At 42.1% G+C, this 27,739-nt stretch overlaps 1 protein-coding gene across 1 annotated transcript in view; it reads left to right on the forward strand.

The window, feature by feature from the left end:
• The first annotated feature begins 4,195 nt into the window (after window positions 1-4,195).
• The window catches only part of LOC129108242 (neural-cadherin-like), a 79,430-nt gene continuing 55,886 nt past the window's right edge, over window positions 4,196-27,739 (forward strand). The window contains exon 1 of the mRNA XM_054619961.1: window positions 4,196-5,186. Coding sequence (XP_054475936.1) covers window positions 4,196-5,186 — 991 coding nt within the window. The remainder of the gene's footprint in view (window positions 5,187-27,739) is intronic.

Consider the following 27,739-nt stretch of genomic DNA (forward strand, 5'->3'; position numbering starts at 1 on the left):
GCCACTTAACGGAGTTCATAGAGTTAGAAGACGTTTAAGGAATGAGGCGTGGTTTCTAAAACAGAAGGGAATATCACTAATCTATTTTAATCTCTCTGACACTGAGTCATCGCTGACAGTTCTCACAGATTTACAAAGAGAAATGGAGGATGAGAAGGTCTGAATAAGCCCGGATGATGATGATGATCAGACGGTTGCATCCAGTGGTCTAGCCATGGTTAATGAGGGGTGGAGCTGTCTTATTTTGGTCCCATGTGTAAATCATTAGAGATGCTGCAGGACCGCCACGACTCAAGACATGATTAAGTCTGCTTGGCTCGGTAAAGCCTTCAGTATTTTTTCGGATTCTCCCCCAAATGGGTCCCTCATAATCCTCTCATCCTCATAAAGATCACATTATTGAATTTACACTATTAGTTCATAGCCTTGAACTGGTTGAGTAATGGAAACCTGCCTAATGGCTTGCTGGTATAATTTACTGAGAGAAGAATTGAGGGGATTCATTATGCGTTTCGAGGTTTTCATCTCACTCTAAACTGTGTTTCAAAGAGAACATCATCACTGCCTCTTTCAAAAAAAACACCTTAGATTGTCAGAAGCAGAGGGACGCCGGGCTTTGCAAATTTTCCTTTTATTTCGTTTTTCAATGACCATCCACTGTCTCTTTTGACCCTGTGATAAATCTTTTAATGTGCCGATAGAAAGTCGTGATTGTTCAAATCGCTGAACATTTATTATTGTGCTTATCTCTGTGGCAACCCCAGGCTCCACTAATCAGACTGTGGATATAATGAAGTGCTCTTCATACAAAGACGTGGCCCTGAAGTTTGCACATTTAGTTAATATCATAACAACAGGCCATGCATTAAACCTTGAATTATTTATCGATTTTTTATTTTATTCAAAGTGGCTGCTGTTCTTATTTTGTTATACTTTCTGAGTCTTTCAAGGAACAACCGTCTGCTTTTATGAGATGTGGCATTCTAAATAAAAGGCTAAAGAGAGGCTCGGTAATTAGACCGTTTGGTTTTGTTGATGTTTTTCCACCGCACAGAGCTGACATTTTGAAAACCAGATGGTACCCCCACTGCATTATTATTAGTAAAGGGAAATTCAGAACCTGGTTGCACACGTTGCTCCATAATTAATACCTCTATTTATAAACAGTTTTGGTTCTACAGCACAGTTCAAATACTACAGTAGGTGGTAGGAGCCTTAAGGGGATCACAGATCAAATCTAATTAGCCGCACCTAATACATGAGGGAAATGGCTTTATATTTATCCAGCTCCTCTAAATGCTTTTTGCCTTCAGGTTGTGATGAGGGGAAAATGTCCTGAGGGGCTCGTATACAACACTACAATGAACGGCACTACAGAGCTGTCATGAAGTTTCCAGAAATGGCTCTTTGCAGCTCATCCAGGGGAACATGTGGTGTAAGGTTTCCATAAATGTTCACAGATGAATAGCAACCAGAGAGCTAGATGCTTAGTCATCCATATTAATTGCCCTGTCATTCTTTAATAAACCTGCCTGTTTCAGACAATTATTTCATTGACTTGTGCTGAACAGTCTATTTTAAACACGCTACTTACTCTGTAGCCTATTAACTGATGTTAGTGCCAATTCCTCTTAACACTGCCTTCCATCATTTCCTGTTTTTTTTTTTACCCAGCTTTTCCAGGAAGGATGATCGACAACCTGCAACTTGCAGAACAGGAAAGCTGCATTATGGGACCTCCATCCCCCACCCCACATCCCATCATCCCTTGTCTCGAAGGAGCACAAAAGCTAAGGTAGAATGTTTTAAATGCTGCAAGCCCTCAACATTTGCCTTCAGAGGCGAAGTCTGCCTCTGTTTGAGTGAAGGGAATGGATTCGGTCAATTATTCATTAAGTAACCATGAAGCTTTCTAATGTTCGTCGGCTGCTTTCTTCAGTGAGATGTTTTTCCTTTTAATGCCCTGCAGCTCTCAGTTATCTGTTGGAGAAGATGGATGATGAGACCGTTTCATGATTTAAAAAAAAGTAAAAAAAAATAAAAATAAATTCATTATAGCTTTGTTGTTTTTATGTGGTGTATGTTGGCGTTTCATCTGAGTGGACGAGTGCTGCAACCCTCAAGTGAACTATCCTTCACACTCTGGCCTGGTCCCCGTGATTGAATTAGCCTTTGCTACAGCTATCTCCCATGCTGGCGGTCACGGTGAATTTCACCATGTGAGACAACACGATAAAAAGACAGGATTTGATTTGCATTCATGAAAGCACTTATGAAGTTCAAAGAGAAGTTACAGAGCAGAATGGAGGACGCAGGGTCCCCTCAGACAGATCAGACAGTGTCTATTTCAGATTTCACAGTTCACCTTAAATATTACATTTGGTTATTTCACCATCCATACCCTCCCTGTCATATTTTGGTCTGACATATTTTGAAAAAGCCTTTGCTCCCTGAGGTCAAAGAATGTGAAAACATCAGTGAGCATGGCTCATGTGTTGTGGTGACACAGCCCACAGCTTGCCTGCTCCACGTAAGCGATCAACCAATATGAGCTTTGTGCTCCAGCTGCAGGCTGTGATTCAAAATTGTCTGGGGGCTCACTGCCAGTTACCGAAGTTATTGCCTGAAAAGAACAGTTTACTGCGGAGAGTGGATTCGGGTAAAATTGTGGTGATGGATTGAGGTTGCAAATTGATAAGGATCTTTCTACAGAAGCTTTGATGAGTTTCCAAACTGAATACAGATGTACCCAATCTGTGAGCAGAGGAACGGCATTGAATTACCGGTCCAGCCTAGCATCACACCCTCAATGCATACGATTATTGATCCATGCACATCTAAAGTAAAGGTTGACATTACATGGGAGACCGAGTGTACAGCCGTGCTCTCTAGTCTATTATTTCCTCATCTTTTTGACAATTCACAGCCTTGTAGTCCATGTAATATTTAGTCTTCTGACTTGTCAGAAAAGTGAGGGGAATTGGAAGTGTTCATTTTGTGGGAATTAGCAGCAAACACCTAAAGATTAGGTTTAGAGTGCTCTGGGTGCTCGGCAGCCTAGCAGAGTGGGGAGGGTAAGGGAGAGGAATCAGGATGACAATGTTAATGTGAACTCTGGGGTGCACACATCACTGACTGCAAAGACGAACCGAGTTTACACAGTTTAACAGCCCTGATACCAGCAATTGCATTTTAATTAATGCATTTTTTTTGCTGTAAATGAATCTTGATTGTGCAGAAATGTAGGTCACTCAAAGAACTGTAACCTAAAGTTTACTGAGGGATTTAGGTCATGGATCCAGTTCCGTATGCAGGCAGGGAGGCGATGAGTTGCAGTGCACCAGTAAGTCCTCCTTCAACAACAACAACAACTGGAGAAGTGCTCTTGAGCAAGGCAGCCCTAACTGCTTCACTGGAGCCAGTATTTGTTTCCAGACAGAGCGTTGGAAAGGAGTGATATCCTTTATGTGTGCCTCGACTTTCTCTGGACAGGAGGGATGAGTGATTTCCTCTGGGTCAACATTTCTTCACGCTGAGAGCGGATTTGTGGCGCGCGGTGTTCTGTGTTCTACTAGCTGGGAAGGCTCGCGCTGCGTGTGCACGGGGCTCAGCCGGCTCAGCGCAGAGGTTTGAGGCGGGGACCCTTCTGACCAGCACACGGGGTGGGGTTCACCGAGGAGCTCCGTCCCCCCCCCCCCCCGCCGTGCGCCGCCGCCACGCCCCCGAGCTTGGCGCTGTCCGGTGCTGTGGTGCTGAACGCTGGATACGAACGCAGCCAACTGCCTGCAGCGCTGTGTGACCGCATGGACGGGAGACGCATGGAGACAGGAGACGGGAGACGGGAGACAGGAGACGGGAGACAGGAGACAGGAGACGGGAGAGGAGACAGGAGACGGGAGACAGGAGACAGGAGACAGGAGAGGAGACAGGAGACAGGAGACAGGAGGGAGACAGGAGACAGGAGACAGGAGGGAGACAGGAGACAGGAGACGGGAGACAGGAGACAGGAGACAGGAGACAGGAGACGGGAGACAGGGTCTCTCAGGATGAAAAACGCTCCAAGTTGAGAGGGGGGTCTCCCGGCAGGATCACAACGCGGATAACTATGAAGGAAATGTTTCTCAAGTGTTACTCTTTTCTTTTTTAAATGATTTTCTACCGATCCCCCCCGAGGGGCACGTAACTTGCCACCAACATGATTTGGGGTGTTTTGTTATGCTGCCTTCTGACGCCGGCCGACGGACACCAAGCACAGGCGCGTCTGCCTTTCTTTCACGGGCATGTTTTTGAGAACTCCCCGCCGGCTGCTAAGGTGAACGGACTGAGCATCCCGGTGAGGAGGCGCATCGACGCGCAAAAATGGTGCCCAGTCTCCAGCATGCACTTCAAACTGTACGGAAACGGCAGCGACGATTTCCGCGCCTTCGCCCACCACAAGCGTGGACACGTATTGCTAAAAACTTCAGGGGTGTTAGACAGAGAGGCTCGCTCCGAGTACCGGCTCAGCGTCGGTCTGTGTTGCCGGACCTGCGCGCCGTCGTCGGAGTGTGTCGTCTTCGAGATCGCGTCGGTAAAAGTGGACGTTTTGGACACTAATGATCACAAACCGACCTTTCGCGGTGCGGACGCCATTCGCATAACTTTAGCTGACACCACGGCTCTCCGCAGCCTGGTTTACCGGCTGGAGGCTGTGGACGCGGACAGCGGCAACAACGCAGAGTTGACATACATCTCCGTCCCCAAAAATGGCAGTTTCTACGTTGTCCCGAAAACAGGGGAAGTTTTGCTGGTTGACTCCATCCTCGGTCTCCCCTCTAAAGTCAAATTCTACGTTTTCGCCAGAGATCACGGCTGGCCCCCTCTGACCAGTAAAGGTGTAGCGGTCACTATTTCTCCCCGGCGGTGGGCGACGGGGTCGGGGAGCGGGGGCCGGTGGCCGAGGGCTCTGCTTGACCCGGGCTCAGTGGTTTCCCTCAACGTGTCTGAAGATGCCGGTGTCGGCTCAGTCATAACGAGCCTGAGTCCCACCAGGTTTCAGTCGGCCGCCTACGAGTTGGTGTACCCGGAGTCAGAGGGCTCTCCGGTCACCGTGGGGCGAGACAGTGGAGATATCACGATAAGCAGGAGGCTGGACAGGGAGACAGATCCGCTCCTGGAGCTCACTGTTAAGATTCAGGATAAACGAGGTGTGTATTAATCCTCCATTAATCTGCACTTATGTGCCACTTCCTTTCCTGCAGGAATGATTTGCATTGTGAGGACTTATGTGCCCTGTTTTAATGGCATTGCTGCACATGACACGCAGATGGTAAAACTGTTCTGCCATCTGGACACATCGCCCTTCATCAGTGGAGCCACTCAACAGGCCCTGACATATCCATCACATCCATACAGGGCTTGTCAGTGGAGAGGCAGCACATACTCATTCCACAGGTGTGCCTCATTATCATCCATCTAACCACACATCTGAAATATGAACTCAATACATTCTTTCAACAACAAAAAAAGTATTTCAAAATGTGCCCAATCTATTATGGTATGCATGATATCTTTTAATTATGTGTGAATATTACAAGCTCATTTGTAGCAGGGAGAAGACATTTCTTGTCAGTTTATGTCTAAGGGTCTTTGTGAACCGGTTGCAGTACATCCTTGATTGACAGAGTTTGCGACTGTGAAGTTGTTTTCAGAGCTAATCCTTGCAGAGTGGCAAACCACTGCGACCCTCGCTCCCTCTCATCTGCTGGCATTACCCCTCTAATCCGCCTCTCATTCCCTCTCTAGTCCCGGGGATTTGAAGTAGCACTGCCACAGCCAGGCAACCTCTCAAAGTCTTGGAGGAAAGGTGAAACTAGTGCGTGGGCAATTGTTCAAGTTTTGTTTTGCTCCTCCGGAAGTTAGACTTCTTATAAAACCAGAAAACAAAAACAAGGAATCAAAAAATGATTTGCTTTGTAATTGAGCTACGCAGTGTGCAGGAAACAGTGTGCGCTGTTTTCATTCGAATAGCCTGCTGCTGCTTCATTGCACAGCATGCTCTAGATTGTAATTGCAGGCCTGATTGGGAGACATTCTTCCACTGGGGTGTCTGGAGGTTTTTCAGAGAGAGCAAAAATAGTCTGAATTCTGAGGGTTTCTTTTTTTCTTTTTTCCGCACAGATGCTTAACAGAAATAAGCCACTCCAGCTTGACAGATATTCAGATACCGTCCTCCATTTTACCTCTCTCACCTGCGAAAAAATCTCCTTTCCTGATCAAAGGCATGGCATGTTCTTTATCCTGTGACTACGGCTTTCCAGACAGAATCCTGACAGGACTCTGGGAGGACAGGCCTCTTTTCTGCTCGTCTCACTCCAAATCCCTGCATTCATCTCTCAGAGTGAATGGGTCCATTTTAGCTGTTATTATTTTTTAGATATTTAACCCGTCGCTCTTGTGAATTTGCTTCTTACTGGTTTGCTTGGGTGTTGCAATAAATTCGTTGTCTGTCTCATAGATAAAGGAGTTCCTAGACACGTTACAGAGAGAGAAAAGAATGAGTGAGATTCTTTGTATATGTGAGTCTTTGTAGGTGTACGTTTTAGTATGCAAGTGTGAGACTGCACAGTCACACTAAAAATTGACCCCAGGCACGATAACAACAGTTTTAATAAGGCCCCATGTGTTGTATCTTCTCAACTTATTTCCCAGCCGTGGTCTCTCTGTAGCACAGAACTGTCCGTGGTGCTGACAGTCACCTGCTGCATGTCAAACAGAAAACACTGTCAGGCAGCAGTCTGCCAGCAGCTCAAACAACATTCAAGTCAGTATCATTCTGAGCGAGCCATAACAGTAGTTACTACATTATTCACACACGAGGGTGTGGACAAAATAATAGGCACACTCTAACATAATCCAGAGCCACAGCATGACAAACCCTGGCCTCAAAAAACCAGAACCAGAGTTGAAATGATGACTCTCAGAGACAGGTACTGCCTGTGCCTTTGTCATAGTACAGTCAGGTTTTTTTGTTTTGTTGCAGCATCTTTGAAGGATTCTATTCGACTCTAATTGTTGAGTCTTTCTTTCAGTTCATACACACACACTCTGTGTATACTGTCACTTTCATCCTAACACAGATGTACAATTACTGGTGAAAAATCTAGCTTCCTCTTCTTCTACAACACTAGACGCTACTTCCCTTACTCTTATTACAACTGCCACTACTATTACCACAATTACCATGAAGCCATATCGTCTTTCCTGTATGTAAAGGTTTACCTTATTGATTTCCTTTTAACAGGCTAAACTTCTTAATGTTTACTCTACTGAATAACTCAAAGCAGGCACACATGTTCGTTACAGTCTGTGTGGGGAAAAGAGTACAGTGGGTATTAACTGGTGAATGTAGATGTACTAAATGTGAAGTGAATGTGTTCATTAGCTGGTTAATGTGGGCATGAAATGCAAATCACACTGGTGCGAGGCTTTCTTATGTTAATAAGCTTGCAGTGGGTACATCGTTATGATTAGAGCTATCAGAAGAGCGGTTATTTGTGCTGTTCAAATGGAGATTAAAAAGTCTCGTTTGACACTTAGATATCTCAGATAAATTATTCTGGCACGCTGCAGATAAGGGGGAGATGGAACAGCAGTACTGGATTACTCTCAGTATGGGGTCCATCCTCATTGACATACTTACCTGAAAGAAAATGTGCTTACCAAAAACTCATCCTCTGTCTCCCACCATGCCTCTAAAATGTGATTAGGCACTGAGCCGTCTCTGTAGTCTGTTGTATTAATCAAAAAACATGTTGAAAGGTTTTATTTGAATAAATGTTGAATAATAAGGTTGCTGTGGGCTAAATATGCCAGAGTGTTTTACTATCAGGACAGAGTGCCGCAGTGGTTTTTCACACAATTTACCCAGTTTGTCATTGATTTGTTAAAAGATTCACAGGCCTACATCTACTAAATGTGGTTGCTTCTCATAGTCGTGAATACAATTAAGATAATTCACCATATCTCTCATATCTGCTCATATCTGATATAATTAGTCATCGTCTTGGTTGCCATTTTCTGCAGAAATCAACCATTTAATGTTATTGTGCAACATATTGTCACATATGACTGCTCAGTGTGACCAATGACATTGCTTAACAAGTTTGGGATTCTTCTTTTTTCCCTCTCATTCCTGAGGTAATATTCCCATATTACCATAACTGCGCTGTGATTAATTACACCACTTACTTTTTTAATCTCATCCTCAAAGTTAGGAATTACTTTCTCTTTTGCGAAAACAAAACAAACATTTTCACTTAATTTCTTTTCTTTTAATCATTACTGTGCTCCAAACTCCTTTACCTAATCAGTCAATTTGGTTGTGAAACTCATCATCAGAGTATATATATGTATGGAGCATTACTTTCAGATAGCTGTAAAAGATCATAATAAGAAATTTTTGGGGGGATTTAATGACTTTACTGCATGTGCATAGACAGGATTTCAGTACCCACTGACAAGATTAAACACTGTTCTTCTCACTCATGAACCAGATTTTGTACAACTATCTTGCTCAGGGGCCCATGGAAGTCTTCCTCCATTCTCCTTGCCTAGATGCCCTGCTAATGTTGGAGGCATATTTACCTGCTAATCTATATTCAGTACACCAATAATCCCCAGAGAAAACAATGAAGTGATATTTTTTTCTGACTTAGCCTCTGTTTATCAAACCAGCGGTATAAGAAGAAAAAAAAAAGTAAAAAGTAATGAAAGTAGGCCATGACTCATGACTCACAGAAACCAGTTATGTGTGTTGTTTTTTTGGAGGAGAGGGAGTGAGGGACCTCTTCAGCTCTTCCTGTAAAGGATTTCTGCTTGCCCACAGAGGACGTCAGTTTAGATTTGTATTGGTGGAGGATTTCTTTTTTTGTTGCTTTTTTGCTTTTGGTTTGTCCCGACCGAAGAAATCCTTTTCTTCGCACCTGAGTAGGAATCTGTTAATGGTATTTGACTGGTTAGGGGGAGTATTGAACAAGTGGTGCAGTCCTTTGTGAGTTGGAGTAGGGGGATGTTGTAGTGGTTTCTTCCTCTCCTTTAGGTGTCTGTGGGCAGGGTGGCATTCAGCTTGTGGTAATCACCTCGTCTCAGCCTGTTTGTCAGGGAACCATATTCTGCTCTCTCTCCGTCCTACTCTCTCCCTCCTGTCTCCGTCTCATAGTCAGAATCTCGCCTCATGCTGTATCTTTAATCCCCCCCCCACACTATATTTGCACTGTGACTGTGGGGCTGTTTGTTTAAGTAGAAAACAATTTCACAAAAAGCTCTCTGCATTTATTCAATTTAGCAAGAATGCCTGTGGTGATTATGCGTTTATTATGTGTGTGTGTGTGTGTGTGTGTGTGTGTGTGTGTGTGTGTGTGTGTGTGTGTGTGTGTGTGTGTGTGTGTGTGTGTGTGTGTGTGTGTGTGTGTGTGTGTGATTGTGGTTGCATGTGCACAAACACAAGCATTGTTTTTTTTGCATGTACACATCAAAATTGTGTAAATTTGTTTGTGTATCAGTCTGTGCTTGTGTTAAATGTTATCATTGTCCTTTCAGTATCCAGATTCCCTGCAGCAGAGATTCTCAGATTTGTTGCCTGACAACACGCTGTGAAGCTGTAACGTGCCTGCAGCATTTGATTTCTGCTCTGTGGTCTCTCAGATATCAAATGGATGTGTCTCGGCAACATCCCCGCAGCCCTCTATAGTCTTAGTATGTATCTGATGCCATGTAGGAGGGAAGGGGAGTGTGTGCCACATCTTCTTTTTTTAAAGATGGGATTAAACACTGAGAGCAGAGAGAGGAAGGAAAGTAGCTCTCCTGCAAATGTGGAAGAGATATTTAAAGTGGGTATGGGGCACGACTATCAGGGCACAGAAAGGTCAGGACAAGCTGTAATGCTGGGGGCATGGTCACAGAGCGTGGCTTTAAGATCAAGGAGGTTAAGTGAGGGAAAGGTGAAAAACCTAGGGGAAAAACAGGGAAGGACGGAGGCGGAAAAAGAGGCAAGGAGTGTGTAAATGCATGTCTGTGTGAGATTGTTTTTCCCTATGTGCCTATAAGCTTTACTGAAGATAAGTAAAGGGCAGCCAGATCAGAGGCAGGGAGTTGTGTACTGCTGATGAGAGGTCAGCTTGGTGAAACATAATTGTCAGACGGTTAGAGGGCAGAAAGTGAGAAACAATTTGGGTGGCAGGATGGGAATGAGGTGTGCATGTACTCTGGTCTGTAGTAGAGTGGATGGCTACAGGGCTACAGGGGGAAGGGAGAAAAAAAAATTAAAGTACTGTACTGTACAAATGTGAAAAGGGCAATGTTCACTAGAATTTGTCTGAAATTGTTGGGGGGCAAATGGAGGAGAAATTAGGAAAAAAGTATGACCTGCCCTTTGGAATGGAAAGCAAAAGATTGAGTAGTAGAAAGACAGAGAAAGCAAAAGATTGAGAGATAAAAAGACAAAATATTGTGTGTTCTCACCTGAAACGAGATCTCAATTTAGGGCCGGTGCTGATACAGAGTATTGAGCCATATTTAAACTGGGAGCTCACTGGGATCATTGTTATGTTAGGTAACATGTAAAAATAGTTTTTTTTTGCCATTAATAACAGTTTTTATGATCTGACCCCATTATCAGCAGGATGACATTTTCTTTATTATTAAATATATTTTCTTTAGTATATAATCATCTGAAAATAAGAATTGTTGTGTTATCTTATAATAACCTGCTATATCTACATCCCGGAGCAGGCTGTTTCTAAAGGAGCCCAGAACGGACAAACAGAACACCGGCTCTAGTTAGGGTGATTCACATTTTTGCGATGGCCACTATAGTTTTTCTACACGCCTGGCACCTGGGAGAGATTTTAATGGGTTCTAACAGTAACCTCACCGCCAGATGCCACCAAATCCTACACACCAGAGCTTTAAGGATCGTTCCCCATTGTCGTCATGGTTAAAACAATAACACTCACTTTTGATGGTGCTAAGCAGAAAGTGAACAGCGCGTCAAAGGCGGACGTTTTGATGACTCTTCCCGCACCCCGACCTCCTACCTTTGTGGCTCCAGAACAACGTCACCCTTTCTGACTGACGAGTCCAAATTCCTAGAGGTCTCCGTCACATCAACGTTAACATATGTCATTGTTGGGCAATGATAGTGGGGCTGTTGCTGTTCTTTTTCCTTGGAGTATGGAGTAAGGATTGCTGTGGTCATTGGCCTGCTGTAACTCAATGAATATACCTGATAGCATAAACACCAAGATTTATCAAGACATTACGATGACAATGACAGAAACTGCATTTGACGTGAACCAGTCATGTCTGATGTGTTTGATCCATGGACCCTCACAACAGATCAAATTGGCGGAACTACCAGCGCAACTACAACAGGGATGACCATATCTGTGTATCTGTGTATGCCAATGACAGCAGAACAAGTTGTCCAAAACACAATTATACAGCCGAAGATGTGAAATGAGCGTACAGTGTATACTGTATGTCTGTCATTCTGTTTACACGAGCAATGCATATCTCATTACAGAAAAGCCTGAACAGTGGACCCAAATAAATAACGCTTGTTGTGTGAGGTGTGGTGGGAGATGTGAGTGCTGCATGAGGTACAGCACTGTGAGGACAGTCCTGGCGACATGGAGCTTTTATTTGGCCAAGGGTCTGCATTATTGATGCCCATTACCACAAGCATTGTCAACTCCAGACGCTGCAGGGAGGCAGGCGCTGTCAGGTAAATGTCTTGCTGACCTCCAACGGCACAGATTCCCAGAATGCCTCCATGCTTCCTGGTGTCTACCTGTGTGATAAATGAGGACCACTTGCACATTGTACAATGAGCTTATCGCCAACCGAGAAGGTCTGGTTTTATTAAATCTAATCCATGATGCGCTGACACCGACTTAGTGGGAGACAAAGGTTCAAGGGTTTTGTTGAAGTAATTAAACTTCTGCTATTGTGTTTGCCAAATTCTGAATCATTTGTAATGAACACAGAAACAGTTTATTTCACTGGCTGTCCCCTCCACACCTGCCATTTCCCCTGTCCATTTAAGACATTTGTTTTGGCTCCACCTTTGCATGCCGGATAGCCTCTCTGTGGCTTTCCCCCAAAGGGGTGAATTGATTTTGTGCTATTGATTAACCCGGAGCTGTTTTGCTCCCAGTCACAAAACATCACTTTAAACAACAATTTATATGTCGCAGAATAGGCTGTGACAGACTGTTGCTGATAGTTTACAAACTGGCGGAGAGGTAGGTGTGTGATTGAGTCCGAGGGCTGATAGAACTATCCCGAAGCACTCTAATGAATCAGCCTTTCAGACAAGACCGCAAGAATGAGCAAGGGAAAATTGGAGCGAGCGCTTGGATGTGTCATGGGAATTCAATGCTTGTGCTTATTTATCTATTTGGTCTTGAATTTCTCAACCTTTTGTACCCGAAGGTCCAATTAACTGGGCATAACAATGGTTGCAGCTCCGCTCTCGGTGGCCCAAAAGAGGCACTGATAAACACACAGGACACAGACAACTTTGAAAGCTTTGTTGGGTGAACTGTGAACAAGGAGAGTTTTAATGCTTGAAAGAAAAAAGATCAAATGGCTGGCCAAGTTGCCTAGTGATATGTTTTGACATTCCATGAACTTTGCTTTGGAGGAAAGCACGCACAATTGCAGAAATTGCAGTAATTGCGCAACACCAATTTGCAGTGTGAGCATGGCTTTTGTTGAAAAGATGAAAATGACTGCCAACGCACATAGAGATGTTAGAATGAAGAACAAGACTTCTCAGTCTTGCCGGCAACAGAAAGACTCTGTAGATGGAAAAGGGAATGCAGCTCGGATTAGAAAATGTGTTTGAGGACGAAGTCCATCTCATGGTTATCTAATCAATTCCAGGAAACAGGGAGATGGTCTTCAACTCCATCACAGTCAGAGGATGACTTCTTACAGTAGCAGGTGTTTTTGATGCCGCGTAAAATGCAGTGCCTCTCAGGGCTGATGAGCTTCCAGGAGAGAGCATGGGCTACATGGGCCATTTCATTTTCAAATGTGACTCAGAGTGTGTTTGTGTGTGAGAGAGTTGCAGATTTACAGAGAGATATGCATCAGAGGATCTGATCAGCACAAAGGAGGACATACAAAAGACCATTTTTTGTTCCTGCTTGTTTTGTGATCTGGCTTTGACTGTTTATCACATGCTTTTGTTATGTTCTTTCCATCTGTATTTGGACATTTCTCTTATGTCTGTTCCAAACTTGGCGGGTGGGCGTGTGGAGCCTGTCTGTGAGGGTTTCTCTCTTTTTTTGTTTTGTTCCAGCTTCCAATTTGTGTCCGTTTCTGAGCTGAACCAGTGAACATGGATGGCTTTCTTTCTATCTTCCTCTCTGCCTTGACAGTGTAGGGCTTAATTCTGTGGACTAATCAGACCATATGGTCTCACAGTCTTATGATGTGCTGAGAAGGATGGGATAGGGATGCTGCTGCGTCGTTAGTGATGCCAGCCTTGCTGTGGAAACACATAGACACGCGCCACTGCCACACATTAAGGATCAGGATCTGGAACTGAGAGCACAGAGTGTGCAGCAGTCCTCCTAACCCCCTTAACTCAAATGAAACAAAGAAAAAGATTAAAAACAAGAGCATTTAGACGTCATTTTTCACAAGTTATCGACTCATAATTACTCCTGCCCTTTCTGCCCCGACACCACAGCTGCTATTTAATCATGTCATTCCAATAATGAAGTGTTTGAATGTGCGTTAACTTGGTTCTGATGGATATCTCTGACCGAGAAACGACTGCATCCGTCAAACACTAAATTGATAATCTGTCCCTAATGTTCGGTTAGTGACATAAATATTCAATCGCTCAAAGTTACAAATGAGTCGCTCAGCCTGACTTAAAGGATACAATTTGCCACCTTTTATGTGGATGTCCAATTCATGCAAATGGTGAATGTAATCCACTGAAGAAATAACTCAACAGTGCTGCTTTATTGATCGAGAAAGCAGGATTCTCCTGCTCGCAGAGGCTGTGCCCACATGTACAAGGATGTAGTGTGAATGGAGATCAGCTGAGTTCACAAGCTCTCTTTGCTTTTTTAGTAAATAAACAAAATAAACGAGGAAACAATTTTACACCTAAACAGAGAAAATACCACCTTACACCTTCTGAATTAATTCTGTCTTTCACTGAACTAAGACAGGCCTAATTGCCTTGCTAACTCATCAAAAAACACATTTCATTCAAACTGGACTGAAACAAGATAAGACTCACCAAAACCATCTTTCTTAGTTCACTGTTCCAACTATCAGCTACTTTGGTTTGTTAAAATTAAATCCTTAAGTCACAGAATAAAATGTGAAAATGTGCCTGCTCCACAAGTAGGGCTGAGGAACAATTTGGAATCATAATGTGATAAAATCACACTCTGTCGAATAATGTCCCTTAATACAGGAAAAACAACAGACTTTGCAGCTGCATGACACAGAGATCATCGGCAAGAACTGCAGGCATTTTTCACACCCTATCCCTAACTCAGACAGATAGCGATGAGGTTGAAAATATATTATATTTGGTTTGAGTGCGAGATCACCATATATTTACAGTAAATCCTACTGATGGAGCATTACTTTAAAAAAGATATTAATATGCGATCACGTTCATCCAAATGTGAATGTGTGAACATTATCACAGATTTGGGGCATTAAAGTTGATTAATATTGGTCTCTACATATGTTAGACATAGTCATAGATTTCAGTTTTTTAACGTAGCTCTGATAGCAGACATTGTGTGATAAAACGTGATGAGGTGGGGGAGTTTAACACTTGGTTTCTCTCTAACGCAGCGGGTGATAAACATTGATCTTGTTTAATCTTGCTGGCCTGCTGCTAATGATGGGAGATGATGGTCCTCAGTGGACAGACTGCTCACTGGATTAGATATCTAAATGAGGACTTTATCCTCATCCTCTCTTCCTCTTCTCCCATTACCAATAAGCCATGCCGTGGTCACATGCTGAGTTACAGTTTAATGCATGTGACTAGTGCAATGCGTTGCATATTGTGTGCATGTGTGTGTGTGCAATACAGACAATGGACAACCCATATGTTCTAGTTTTTTTTTGTCATTGTGCATTTATTCAAGCCTGCAGCATTTACATTTTAGAAACACTGTTAGAGTCTGCTGCTCCATAATAATCTGCTGTACTTCCGCAGAAATACATTTGCAGTAATACAACACATTATTGTAGCTATGCACAATAGCAGACAGTGATGGGGTGTACCCAGAATTCCTCCCTCTCTGGTGTGCTAAACAAACACAGACCCAGGTTCTGGTTTCAGTGATAGATTAATGCTGTCTCACCCATACACAATGGCTTGCTTTCCCATTAAATCTGTGCAGCTCCCTCTGTTGCTTCTGCCTGGCCCTGGTCTGGCTGTGTGTGTGTTTTTGTGTTTCTTTGCCTATATATGTGCTTCTATGGAAAGATATCGAAAGGGCGCAGAGGACAACCCCATCAATCACCAACTCAGAAGGAAATGGAGAGAGAATGGAGGATGGAAAAAGAGAATGGGGGTCGACACAGGATGCAACATTTGGAGAAAAAGGAGAGGGGGAGACAGAAGAAAAGTAGATGGAGGGATGGAGCCGTCCGGGCTGGCTCTGATTGAGCTGGGTAGTGTAGTTTATATCCTTTAGAGATAAGGCAGCACTGCTCAGCAGCTTCCTCCCCCTGTAGCTTGAACTGAGCATGATAATAAGAAAGCGTGAATGGGGCAAATTGAATTAATGCTGCGGCACACCATAAAAGCCCTAACTATAATGCATTTTAAAATCCTATAATGAGCAGGGAGCTAAAATAATTTCACACTCCAGTGAAGAAGATGGTCCTCTAACAGATTTTGGGCCTGGCTGACACCGCCAGGGCTTTTGTCATTTAATGTGACTCTAGGTGCTATGTCGAAATGATACTTACTCTTACTTCCTGGGGTACAGCAGCGTTCGGCAAACTTAGCGAACAAACCCATTGAAAATCCTGCATCACATGCAGAGCTTAATCAGAGCCAGGGAGCGGCTGCGTGCATGCTGATGTCTCGCTCGGGTCAGTTTAACAGTCTCGGGGTAAAACAGAATTTCAGGGAGGGCACATCTGCCATGAAAATACTCCCTCATTACTCTCTATTAACAGCCCATTCAGTGATGGGGACAGCGTATAGGGGTTGGACCCTATCCCACATTTTTCCACACACACACACACACACACACACACACACACACACACACACACACACACACACACACACACACACACACACACACACACACACACACACACACACACACACACACACACACACACACACAGTCATACATATGCACACAGAGAAAAGGCACAGATGTGTGCTGTTATATGTGAACACACAGAGGAACACACAAGTATTTTCCACTGTTTTTCTACCCTCACATGCTCTCAGCTCTCACATCCTCATCACTAGAGTCGTACCGTCATAAAGCTGAAATTACCACTCCATCATCAAGCCAGGGGGAGAGAGAGAAAGATAGCTCTCTGACACACACTAACACTAACAGACGGGTGCTGATAAAGACTAATGGCAAAATGAAAGCCTCTGGTATGAACAGTGCACTTTTCTGGGCTGGAATAGAAGAGAGCAACATGGTTGCAATTGCCATTTCCTCTTCCTTTCTCTTTTTCGACCTTCAAGAACATCAAATCCAACCCTAGGCACTATTTCTTGAGGACATTTTATTTTTATTTTTTGTCTGGAACTGTGTTGGGTTTGTTGGAACTCCGTACACTTTCCAAGTGTGAGCATAGGAGCATCTAATGTATCTACTTTCGACTGGAAACACACACAAACACAAGTCTACACAGTTGCTGTTACACATCAGTAAACACACAAAAAGTATGCCGCGCTGACATCACATCCATACATGCACAGACAATTTCACACATCTGAAAGCCCACAAACACACATGAATGCACAAACAAGACATAATTCAATAAGCTGACAACACCCAACAGTACATAACACAGAAGTGCACATACATGGTATGTACAGAACATGATGGGACAACGATTTAGGTCTGCATACTGCACCTCCATGTCTTTTGTGGTGTAGTCGGTTGGTGGGTGGAAGGGTGGGTGAGTGCAGCGTACTGTACGTATGCATGAGTGCATATTATTTCTACAATAAGTGTCTGCTTGGATAGCAGCTACATTGTTCCATCAGAGGTTTGAGAATAGAGAGCATACTTCACAGTCACATCTAATTATGTATCATATCACAGATAGTTGTTAAGATACAATACTTGACTACTAATGTAGTGGTTATGTAAATGGAACCTAATACCCCTTGTACAGTTATTTCTTCCAAGTTTCATATGAGAAGAAGCAAGAAGTCCCACACGCTGTCACTCACTCGTTCTGGGTTTAATTTAATTTGCAAAGTTCCATTGGTTTATTTACCTTCACCTGCCCATCAAGAGCTCAAAGATAATATAGCTGGATGACATTTATAAAACTTAGAGTTTAGCTGCTTATGTTGCCTTCAATCAATTTTGTTCCTTGAGACCTTTTGTTCTTATGCAACATGATAGATATGGAGAAAGTACAGGGAGGTTTTAACACACAATATAATAATTACAGAATGTCTAGTTAAAAGGAGCTGTTTTGTTTCAACTGTTTCAAAGTCTAGATAATAGATAAAAGACAGTAAAGGGTCTTCAATCAGAGCCTCAAAACTTTGAAGCCACTGGCCTAAAGAAATGTACACTGCAACATTGGGTCTTCTTTTAGGACACAATTGAAAACCCAATTACCTTTCATTCAACAGTCAACCTGTAACTGCCCTCATTATGCCGTAGGACTAATATTGATTTGTTGGGAGCACTGGGTCTTGTTGGCTTTGATGGCGTATTTAGCATTTGCTGAAATGGTGAGTGGCCTATTAAGCCGGTTTTATATGTGTGTTAGTGCAACTCTTCTGATTGGTGTAGGCTTTACTGTTTGCCTTACTGATGGTTTGTCACCAGTTGTATTGTCCAACTTGACACAATTAAATGAACACTGCGGCAGTTTGGGGGGGGAATTAGTATGCATTGCTTCCTTGAGGCAGAGGAAGATAAGAATATCAATATCAACGGGATCTTTGTGCATCTAGAGCGGACATGCTGAAGGTCAGGGATGTGTGTAGCACAACATTAGCTTAGCATAAAGGCTGTGAAAAACATTAGTTTAGTATAGGGAAACGATAGCCTACTGTGGGAGATATAAGCCTGTATACTGTCAACCTATTTTGCAGAGCTTGCTTGGCCCTGCATGCTCTCCTGGCAGACAGACAGTAGCCCTCCAAAAAAATACTGTAAGAGTTTTAACCTTAAAGTTGATTTTTGTTTTATTTATAGCACCTTTCTCCACTCACAACATTGGTGTTCTGAGGAGGTGAGTGGGTTGTATCGCATAAACAACAATCCACTCTGTTCAGTTCAAATATGTTCAGTTTGTTTTGTTTGTACTTATGATTCAACTGGGAGAGTTTTAATCTGTTTAATTTGGGAGCCCTCAATGCCTGGAATAACTCGTGCTACTTCACTGCTCTGTACTCTGGCAGAAAGTAACTAAGACCAAGTATGAATACCTTACTGTAGTAATTGCATTTTACTTGAGTATTTCCTTTTTACTTCATTATATTTACAATGTTATACTGTTGTAGCAAGTGATGGACGATTAAGATTTTACACAAGAATAATATGATCAGCTTAAAGAATCGGATGTATTGCAATTGATTAAACCAGTGGTTGTCAATGTTTTGCTTACAAGTAGTAACAAATTTAAAATCATCAATCAAATTAGTGAAGACCTTTCTGATCTGCCTCCATTGATGGCAGAATGAAGCTTTGTCCCTCCATCTATATTTATCCACATATTCTGATTAGCATTGGATGTAAAACTCAATAAATGCTCGGTCGATCAACTTTCTTGGTATTTCTTTATTGATGCAGGAGGGTACAATAACTGCTGGCACATATGTGTGGAAATTTGGAATGTGGCAGCGATTGTCTATGGCTGTTATATTTTCAGTAGTATGTCTCAGTCAAAAATATCACATTTTATTTTATTTTTAAAAATAAAAGTATTTCATTTCTTAGCTCAGTCAGTAAAAATTACAATTTTGAGCAATTGGTGTGGAAGAGGCTGATAACTGTGTGAGGAATCATTTCTCTTTATTGGAACATACCGTAGCCCAAGGTAAATGTGGGGTGAACAAAGTAATCTTTGTCAAAGTGTCAATGAGATGTCAAGAGAGTTTGGTGACCAAGAAAAAGTCAAGCATAGAGTTTTTTACCTTGACACGGCCTGTGTATGAAAGCAAAGCAAGGAATGTTTGTACTGATCAACAGACCTTTGTTTGGTAGCTAATGTGAAAGTTTGAAGAATGCTAGAAAAGAGTTATGTGTTCTGTACATGCAGTTCAATGCAGTGTTTGTGAAAAACAAGTAGATCAGACCTTTTTCTTTAGTATTCATAGTCAAAGTCAATGATAAATAAGGTGTCCTTTGTTAATGTAGGACATGAAGCAACACAGCCAACAATAACAACAGATGTAACCATTGATCTTCTCATGACGCTGAAGCCTTTGTGTGTTGGAATTTGCCGCATGACGATTGTAATAACATGACTAAAAAGATCCACGGCAGCATGACTCACATTCCTTTTAAGAACACGCCAAAAATTCTGACGCGATGCAATATTGGAACTGGCCCCATTGACAGCTATAGACTTGAAAGTAATCCGAAACATCAGAAACGTTTTGAGGAGATGGTATGAAATTTTCTCAGAGGTGCCTATCATAAATTTCTCCTGCTTCACAGCAAAAAATACCTTCAAACTCTCTCAATGGGAGGGTTAGTTAGGTTACTGATCAATCCTGGTTCTTAAATTATTGCTTCTAGAAACTTAACAGACATACAGTAGGGCTCCATGATGTCTGGGACTGACACCACAGAAAGAATTAATAAACTGCATTTTATGTATTTTTTGCATGCTATACAATGCGGGCAAAATAACAGATCTATCTTTTTTTTATACTACTGTGTTGGGCAATAACCATTAAAAAAATCTATTGATGTGCGCCAGTGAAATTGTAATGATTACTACATCTAATGGTAATACCAATGCTTTGAGAAACATTTCAAAGCATCATATTTTTAGATTTAATTCTGTTCCATTTGGGCATTTTTATACTTGTAAATTGTAGGTTACATTTTCAAAAGTAAATAAAAGCAAATTCATATACACACAAAGATTACATTTTGACGGTGACACAAATTGCCTCGGTAAGAGAGACACACAGGAACATAAAAAGGAGTCTCCTTAATGCAATATGCAATAACTACAATTCCTCACATCTGTCTTTTTAACCTCAAACTAAAGTGTCATTATTTGTTTACACCTCTAGAGGCCGGGGGTTTGTGTTAAATTTAATACATTGTTTTATGACCACAAAACAAAGTTTTCATTGTATATTAATTTGACTGAGGTTTCTGGGCTTAAACCCGAAAAAGTTTCCACACAATAGAGGGAAGAAGGCCTGTTTTTCGGTACGGACGTGACATTTGGATTATCTCAGTTGGGTAAATTTGTATCCTCATCTTTATGGCCTGCAGGAGTTTGATGAGTCATTTTTTAAAGTGACTAAGGTTCCCGTCATGGATGTATTTTTGCTTCTCCTCTCTTCTGTCTGTTCATGTTCAAATGACGTCTGTTCAGCAAGTTGCTTCAGTATGTTGCTTAACAAGATTCGCATGGCACAATCTCAATGTCAGCTGCAATGCATCCACATGCAGGTGATATTTAAAAAATGCAAACGCTGCAGAATCTATTATTCAATTTTTTTCAGACAAGGATCACAATATTACCTTTTTTCACAGCTGACATTTTGACTTGTCAAAGCAGGAAAATAACTCATAACATTAAAGATGGCTTCATTCCATTAATGTGAGCCAGTTTCAGGGCTTTGGTTATGTGCCTGCTCACTCACTGACATGGCTCACTGGGTCACTTAATGGATGGGTCCACTGTTGATGTCATAGCTGTTAACACCTGTGGTGTACATTAATAAACTCACAATAGTAAAGTACTTAAAAGCTTTATAAAGACTGGTTTTCTCCAAAATGTGCTTGGTGGTTAAACATTTAGCTCATGCTTGACCACACTTGCTTTTTTCAAGAGTAAAAGCTCACTGTGCGGGCTGCTGTCTAAAGCTACATGATACAAACTATCTTCAAGTCAGCACAGGGTCGCTGTTAAAAACCCAGTGCAATGAAAAATACATTTTCCAAGTTTTAAATCTTTGTCCCTGTGTTAATTGTTCATACGTAGTTTTTTAAATGCCAGTTATATGTCAAAAAAAATGTTTCAGTATATCTACACCAGTCAAATAAACCCATACTGCACCGCAAGTTGATCATAGTAGCTAACAGAGCAATGTTGAAAGATGGGAAGAGGCGTGTGTTAGGATATGTGTGGGGGAAAAATGGTTATTTTCATCTACTAAACAATTTGGCTTAGGTCTAATTAATTCGAGGACAACTTTGCGGATATCCAACCGGCTCTGTGTCACTGCAGTACAGAAGCTAAAGAAACTCTAACTTCTGTTTCACTGGAGCTTTTAAGAGTCCTAAAATATCTCTTCATGAGGTTGTTTTGGTATTTAGTCAATAATTGACACTAGCAATATACAAAACCTTGGGAGAAAGGGAGTGACATGCAGCAATTGGTATAGAATAACATCGCGATGACAAAGTATTGGCCTTACAGCACAGGGGACTACTGAATGAACACTGAATGCCTCTGCCTGAGAGTTCATGCATGTGCTGTATGAGAGTAGCTGTGTGTGTCTTAAGGGGTTTTAAGCCTACGATGGAGGATCCCACAGAGAGAAGAGAATAATTCAAATAGGCTCTTCATTGAGAATTCTATAATGTGCAGCTTCTTATCTGTCCTTGTCTGTGGCTCTGGAGAGCAGCACACATTAAGTACCACTAAGCAAATGTGGCACTATATGGTTTTCTCCTGTTAAAAAACAACACCTATGCATGCAGTAGGGATGGGAATCAGTCAACAACCAATCATTGGTCAAGTTTGATATATAAAGCTTTTATGTAAAAATGAAAAAGAAGAAAGACAAGATATTTTTATTTTATTTAAAGGATCACCATTACCTGATCAGCTGATCTTCCTGGGGTTCACACCGGACATACAATACGTAACACATTACATGATAAACATTGATTGCATTATATTACATTTGTGTACAATTCAAAGCCAGTTAACTTACACTACATACAATAAGGTGGAATAATAATTAGAAATTCATGTATAGATTATGTCTGAAATAATGATAATTATATATAGATAATGTGAATGAGAATTATCAAATCATATGAAGCGAAACATAATATGAAAACAATCACACACACACTACTATTCAGTTTGTCATCTGATGTTCAACATATGACATTTATCTTATTATTAGACGACACTAAGGGGTAAATTACCCATTTTGTTATGGCTCAGTACATGTTTTCAACAACTTAGTCCTTGGGCATTGTACCACAATAATAATATGTGTGTTATTGCAGTAAACTATTTGGTGGACTATAAATGTTGGTATCTTTGAGTTAATAGTACAGCTGAACAACGCAGCCAAGCTTGAGGATGTCCTTTGGTCATTGATGAGCCATAAGAGGCTGGAATATAACTTAACGCTTTTAACCGCACTGTTTTGTACAAATTATAATTCTGAGAGGATTGTTTGGATAGAGACAACCATTCTGTTTAACAAAAATCCAGGTGGCACAAAATGAATGGTATAGACACTTGCATATCCACTCATCGATTGCCATGTTGAGATTTGTTTGGAGGCAATAGATATTCTCTGAATCCCATATAGAGAATGTGTGCTACTGTGTGTAAAGCATTAGAAGGAAAACATCTCACAGATATGAAAGTAGGTTACCGAATTTAAAATATTTAACTTTATAAATATTTTAAGTTATTTGAGCATGCAAAGCCAAATTCACAGGCCATACAAATGAAACATATGCCATAGTTGTTGAAGATGGACTTTAAAATATTTCAGCTAATTATATTTCCTTTCCCTGAAGGCTATATACAGTGCCAGCATATCTCCATTGAACACTTGCTCCTCTCTAAATCCTCCTCTTTTATGCAAGTGCATAGTAGTGAATGGGGTAATTTTTTTTCACTGCTCAAGGAAATATAGCAAAATGGATTGAATTACTTTGTAATTATTTTGGCTGAACTACAGTGCAAGAAAAAAATTTGCCCACCAGTAAAGGGTTTGAGCCGACCCCAGCATGCATCTGTGATAAGAGATACCCTGAATATCTTCAGTGGAAGAACCTTTTTTCACTATTAATAGTTTAGGGCTTAGATGTACTAACGGCTGTGTTGATCTTTTGTGTTCTCTGCTTGTGCTCTCCTATAGCCAATATTATGTATTGCTATCTATTGGATTGGTGAATCACGCATTTATCCATACATGCATATTTCTATTATTCTATCTATTTCTATCACAGTTGGCGAGTTAGTAGCTACTGTGAGGTCTGTGGAGGCAATTCCTTTGAAAGAAATTGGCTTTTTCTTCCACAAAAGTGCCCTAATCTTATGTGTATTTGTGGCTATTTGTTCCTTTTGAAAGACATGAAGGTTTAAAACATGGTCTGGAGGTTTGGGGACCACTAAATGTCTCCATAAGCCACAATGGAAAAAAGAATACTTACACCCACTAACATCAGGTGTGTTTTATTGGGAAAGGTTACAATCGGCATTACTTCCTGGTCCCAATGACTCTGCAGTAGTCACAGGTATTTATTGGCTCCAGCTTCTATCAGCAGTGATGGAAACAAACAACCAGGTGGACACGCTAATTTCACCCCTTTTGCAGCGCTTTCCTTGTGATCTAGGCGACAATTTCTGTCTGTCTCCGTCCAAGCAGTGCAACATCGTTCCAAATTAGTCTGCGCCAAGTTTAAAAAAAGACTGAATAAATAACAGATCAAAAAGAAGAAGTAACCACCATAGGATTTTGCCTGGCCTTCATGCAGCCTTCTTCTGTTTACTAACCCTGTATTGAATTGTGTTTGTGACATCGAACAATCCCGTCAATATTGTTTGCATGTGTAGTTCCTAAAAGACATCCAACTGTTTTATGTGGATTTTCTTCAGAGTTGCAGATTTGGAGTAAAAATAATGTGTGGAAGTTGCAGACATCTACATTTCCTAATTGTACTGGGTTGAAAATGCCTGCATGTGTGTTTACGTGGTTAGTGTGTCAGCCTTTCTGAGCTGTAGAGTCCAGAGTGTGTGGTGTCGGGATCCCTGAGCTAATAGATTTCTGTCCCCGGTGCTTTTAGCGCGTTGATCTCCTGCTGACTGCTTCACACTCTGCTTTAAGCGCAGTGATTGGGGGTGGGCGGCTTAGAATAGAGCCTCCTTAACACTGCAAACACTCGGTTAATGTACCTTATTACACCCCCATTGAGCTGATTTTCACTTTCCATTCACTCGCTGCTAGAAGAGCACTGCCGAAATTCCATGTCTCGCACGGGCCATTGATATTTATGCTTGCAGACGCAATTTGTTTAATTCCACACAGAAATATTTGTATCTTAATTTCCTCCCACATTGGACGTAGGAGGATCAAGGGCTCCATTAGAAGACCCTCTGATATTAATTACTCTGTAGGTTCTTTATCTTAATTTTCTCCTCTTGTGCTCTGCTTCTGTATGTTTTCATTCCAAACATGGATGCTCCCAGCATCTTTTGTTGTTCTACGCTGTTTGTTGTGCTTCCCTTGTGCTCTCGTCTCTGTAATGTTATTTTACATTCCCTGCTAAGCATCACACAATACTCCATCCTCCACGCTGCCTGCCTTTTCCTCCTCTCTGTCTCTTTCTCTCCCTCTGTAGATATTTGTGTTTCTGTATCTGTGCCTCTCCCCTTCACTCTGTTTCCTCTCATCATCTTCCCCCACACACACACTCAGTGTCTCTGCACAGTGGGCAGTGTACATGTGTGCACAGAAGCACTTGAGACAACTTCTTTTTTTTTTTTTCATACCGGCAAGCCACTTAGCAGCTTTATATAGCAACTACCCAAGGAGAGGATTAACAGCAGGAGACATCAACAGGCAGGCTTGGAGTAATATAGAACACACATTCGTGCACGACTCGCGTGCACACTCATGCAAACACACCACAGTCATTGTAGTCACTGATCCGTGGCCAAACACACAACGCACCCCCTGTCATCCACTTTTTTTTGCAATACATTGTTGTGTTAGTCATCCAGCAGATGCTCTTATACTTATGGGATTGTGGGGTACAGTATAGACCGGCTTTTCATCACACTGAGCGAGCAGCATATTTGTCTTTGAAAAATCCAGTGGAGCCTGTGAGCCTTCTGCCTCGCCCCGGTTTATTTGATCACATCTTCGGTCTCGGTCAGGTGGGGCAGGTTGTGTCGGTTTGGTGCTCATGGGGCATCGCTCACAGCCACTCCTTCTTAACTCACCAGATCAGACAGAAATCGCTGAAAACATGAGGCATGCACTCTCTCCCTCCTTTGCAAACACACACACACTTACACACTTGTACATTCTTCATTATCATTCCAGAGCTGATAGGCTCTAATTATCTGCCTTGGCTCTGATTAGTCTCTCTGTAACAAGCTAATTAGATGGAGCCTTGTAAAATCATCACCACCATTACCACAGAGACATGGTTGGGAAAGACACCAACAAGCAGGAGGCAAGAAATGTGTCTTGCACTGCTCCCCGCAAAGATTTGATAGTCAACTAAATGTTAAGTGCTGGAGCTCTGATTTCTTTTTGATTAAGTGCCTTTTAAACCCCTCTACTTTGCAAAAGAATCTTTATCCGTTCTCATTATTCATCACGAAAGGATTGTTCCGTCTTACAGGGCAGGATGATCTGGCTTAAATTGCATGAACTGCCGCTGTCGACATTTTAAGCAGATAGCATCTGAGCATTGATTAGTTTCTCTGCCCCCACGATACAGTGGCTATTTATCCAAAATGAACTATCGTCAGATCCGAGTCAAAACTTTTTCTCTGCGCAGAGCAACTTTAAAGCCTGAGCAGGAAGCTAGATTAATTCTCTCCTCTAGCTCCTTCCTCCCTCTGTTATTATCCCTCTAACAATCCTTTTAGGAGCTGTCACACACTTTATAGCTATTGTGTTTCAGCTGTGAACACTCCAGAGCTAGTCTGTACAGCAACACTTTGTATTTTCCATCAAAATGCATCTTAACTGTAAGCCAGTCGAAATAGAAATTGTGATCTCAGCATCTATTTTCTGCTTTCCAACCCATTTGAGCGACGACTACTATAGGTGATGTAAAAGATTTATTACAGCAATTCATACAGTTTGAGGACTTTATACCATTTGCTTCATGCATGTACCGCTCATTACCAATATGATACTTTCTATTATGGGCTTAAATCGACTTTAAAGACACACCATGTCACAGAATATTAGTGAAACCGTCAAAGTGGAACTGTTTTGTAAAGTGACAGCACATCTGTTATGTCGGCCCTTAGCTAGTGAAAGGATGCACGGCAAACCCCTACTGCTTTTGTCTTGGATTAAAAAGTACATATATAGCCTGTGGTGACACACAGGAGAGCTTTTACATAATGGGATTTGAAATCCATAGTTACTTTTAGCCCTTAGGTAACTCACCTCTCTGCGTTAGTGTGCACTGCTATGTGTTTGTATGTGTGTGTGTGTGTGAGAGAGAGAGAGAGAGAGAGAGAGAGAGAGAGAGAGAGAGAGAGAGAGAGAGAGAGAGAGAGAGATAGGAAGAGAGAAAGAGACATGCTAATGTCAGCTACATCAAGTGTGCAAGCATGTGTTTGGGTGTGACGGGATGACTCGCCTCTATGTCAAATGTCTGCGATTGTGTTTATATCTGTGTGTGTGTTTGTGTTTGTCCTGGCGGGGGGGCTCTTCTTCTCAGGGGTAAGGCAGATGGCCTCTGCGGATCGCAGCCTACTGAACTGGTTGGCAGCTCTTCTGACATTCCTTCATGCCACGTTGACACAAGATCACAGCCAATATCTGCAGATATAGTGTCTTAGCTCACAATTCTGTGACTTGCTCCACTTTGCAAGAATAGAGTTCCCCCAAAAAGTGCCCTAGATCGAGCCTGTGACTCTGTCAGGAGTTTTTTTTGTGCATGTTGTTTCCAGATTGTGCCATTGTATTTAATGTGGATAACAATGCCCTACCATCAGTTTTCAACAAAAGGCACGCTACGCTCCTGTCACAGAGACTGCAGCGGAGTTGTACACAGCTTCTCCTTGCACTCTTGCAGTCTGCCCAGACTCAGGGTGCGTGAGTTGGTAATTGGATTCCTGGATTCTTCTTATTCACCCCAGTGAGGCAGTATGCAGGTGACAAAATGCCTGCAGCCATGAGGCATCATCCCTATGCCCCTGGGGGAAGATCAAGGTAGCTTTACACAGACTTGGTAGATGAGATTGTGGCTGAGGCTCTCTCTCCCATGGGAACCTGGATGTCTGGATTCCTGAATGGGAGCCCTGCTGGAGATTGGAAGGATGACGCCACGTCCACCAG

This window comes from Anoplopoma fimbria, chromosome 19, assembly GCF_027596085.1.
Source record: "Anoplopoma fimbria isolate UVic2021 breed Golden Eagle Sablefish chromosome 19, Afim_UVic_2022, whole genome shotgun sequence".
Lineage (NCBI taxonomy): Eukaryota > Metazoa > Chordata > Actinopteri > Perciformes > Anoplopomatidae > Anoplopoma > Anoplopoma fimbria.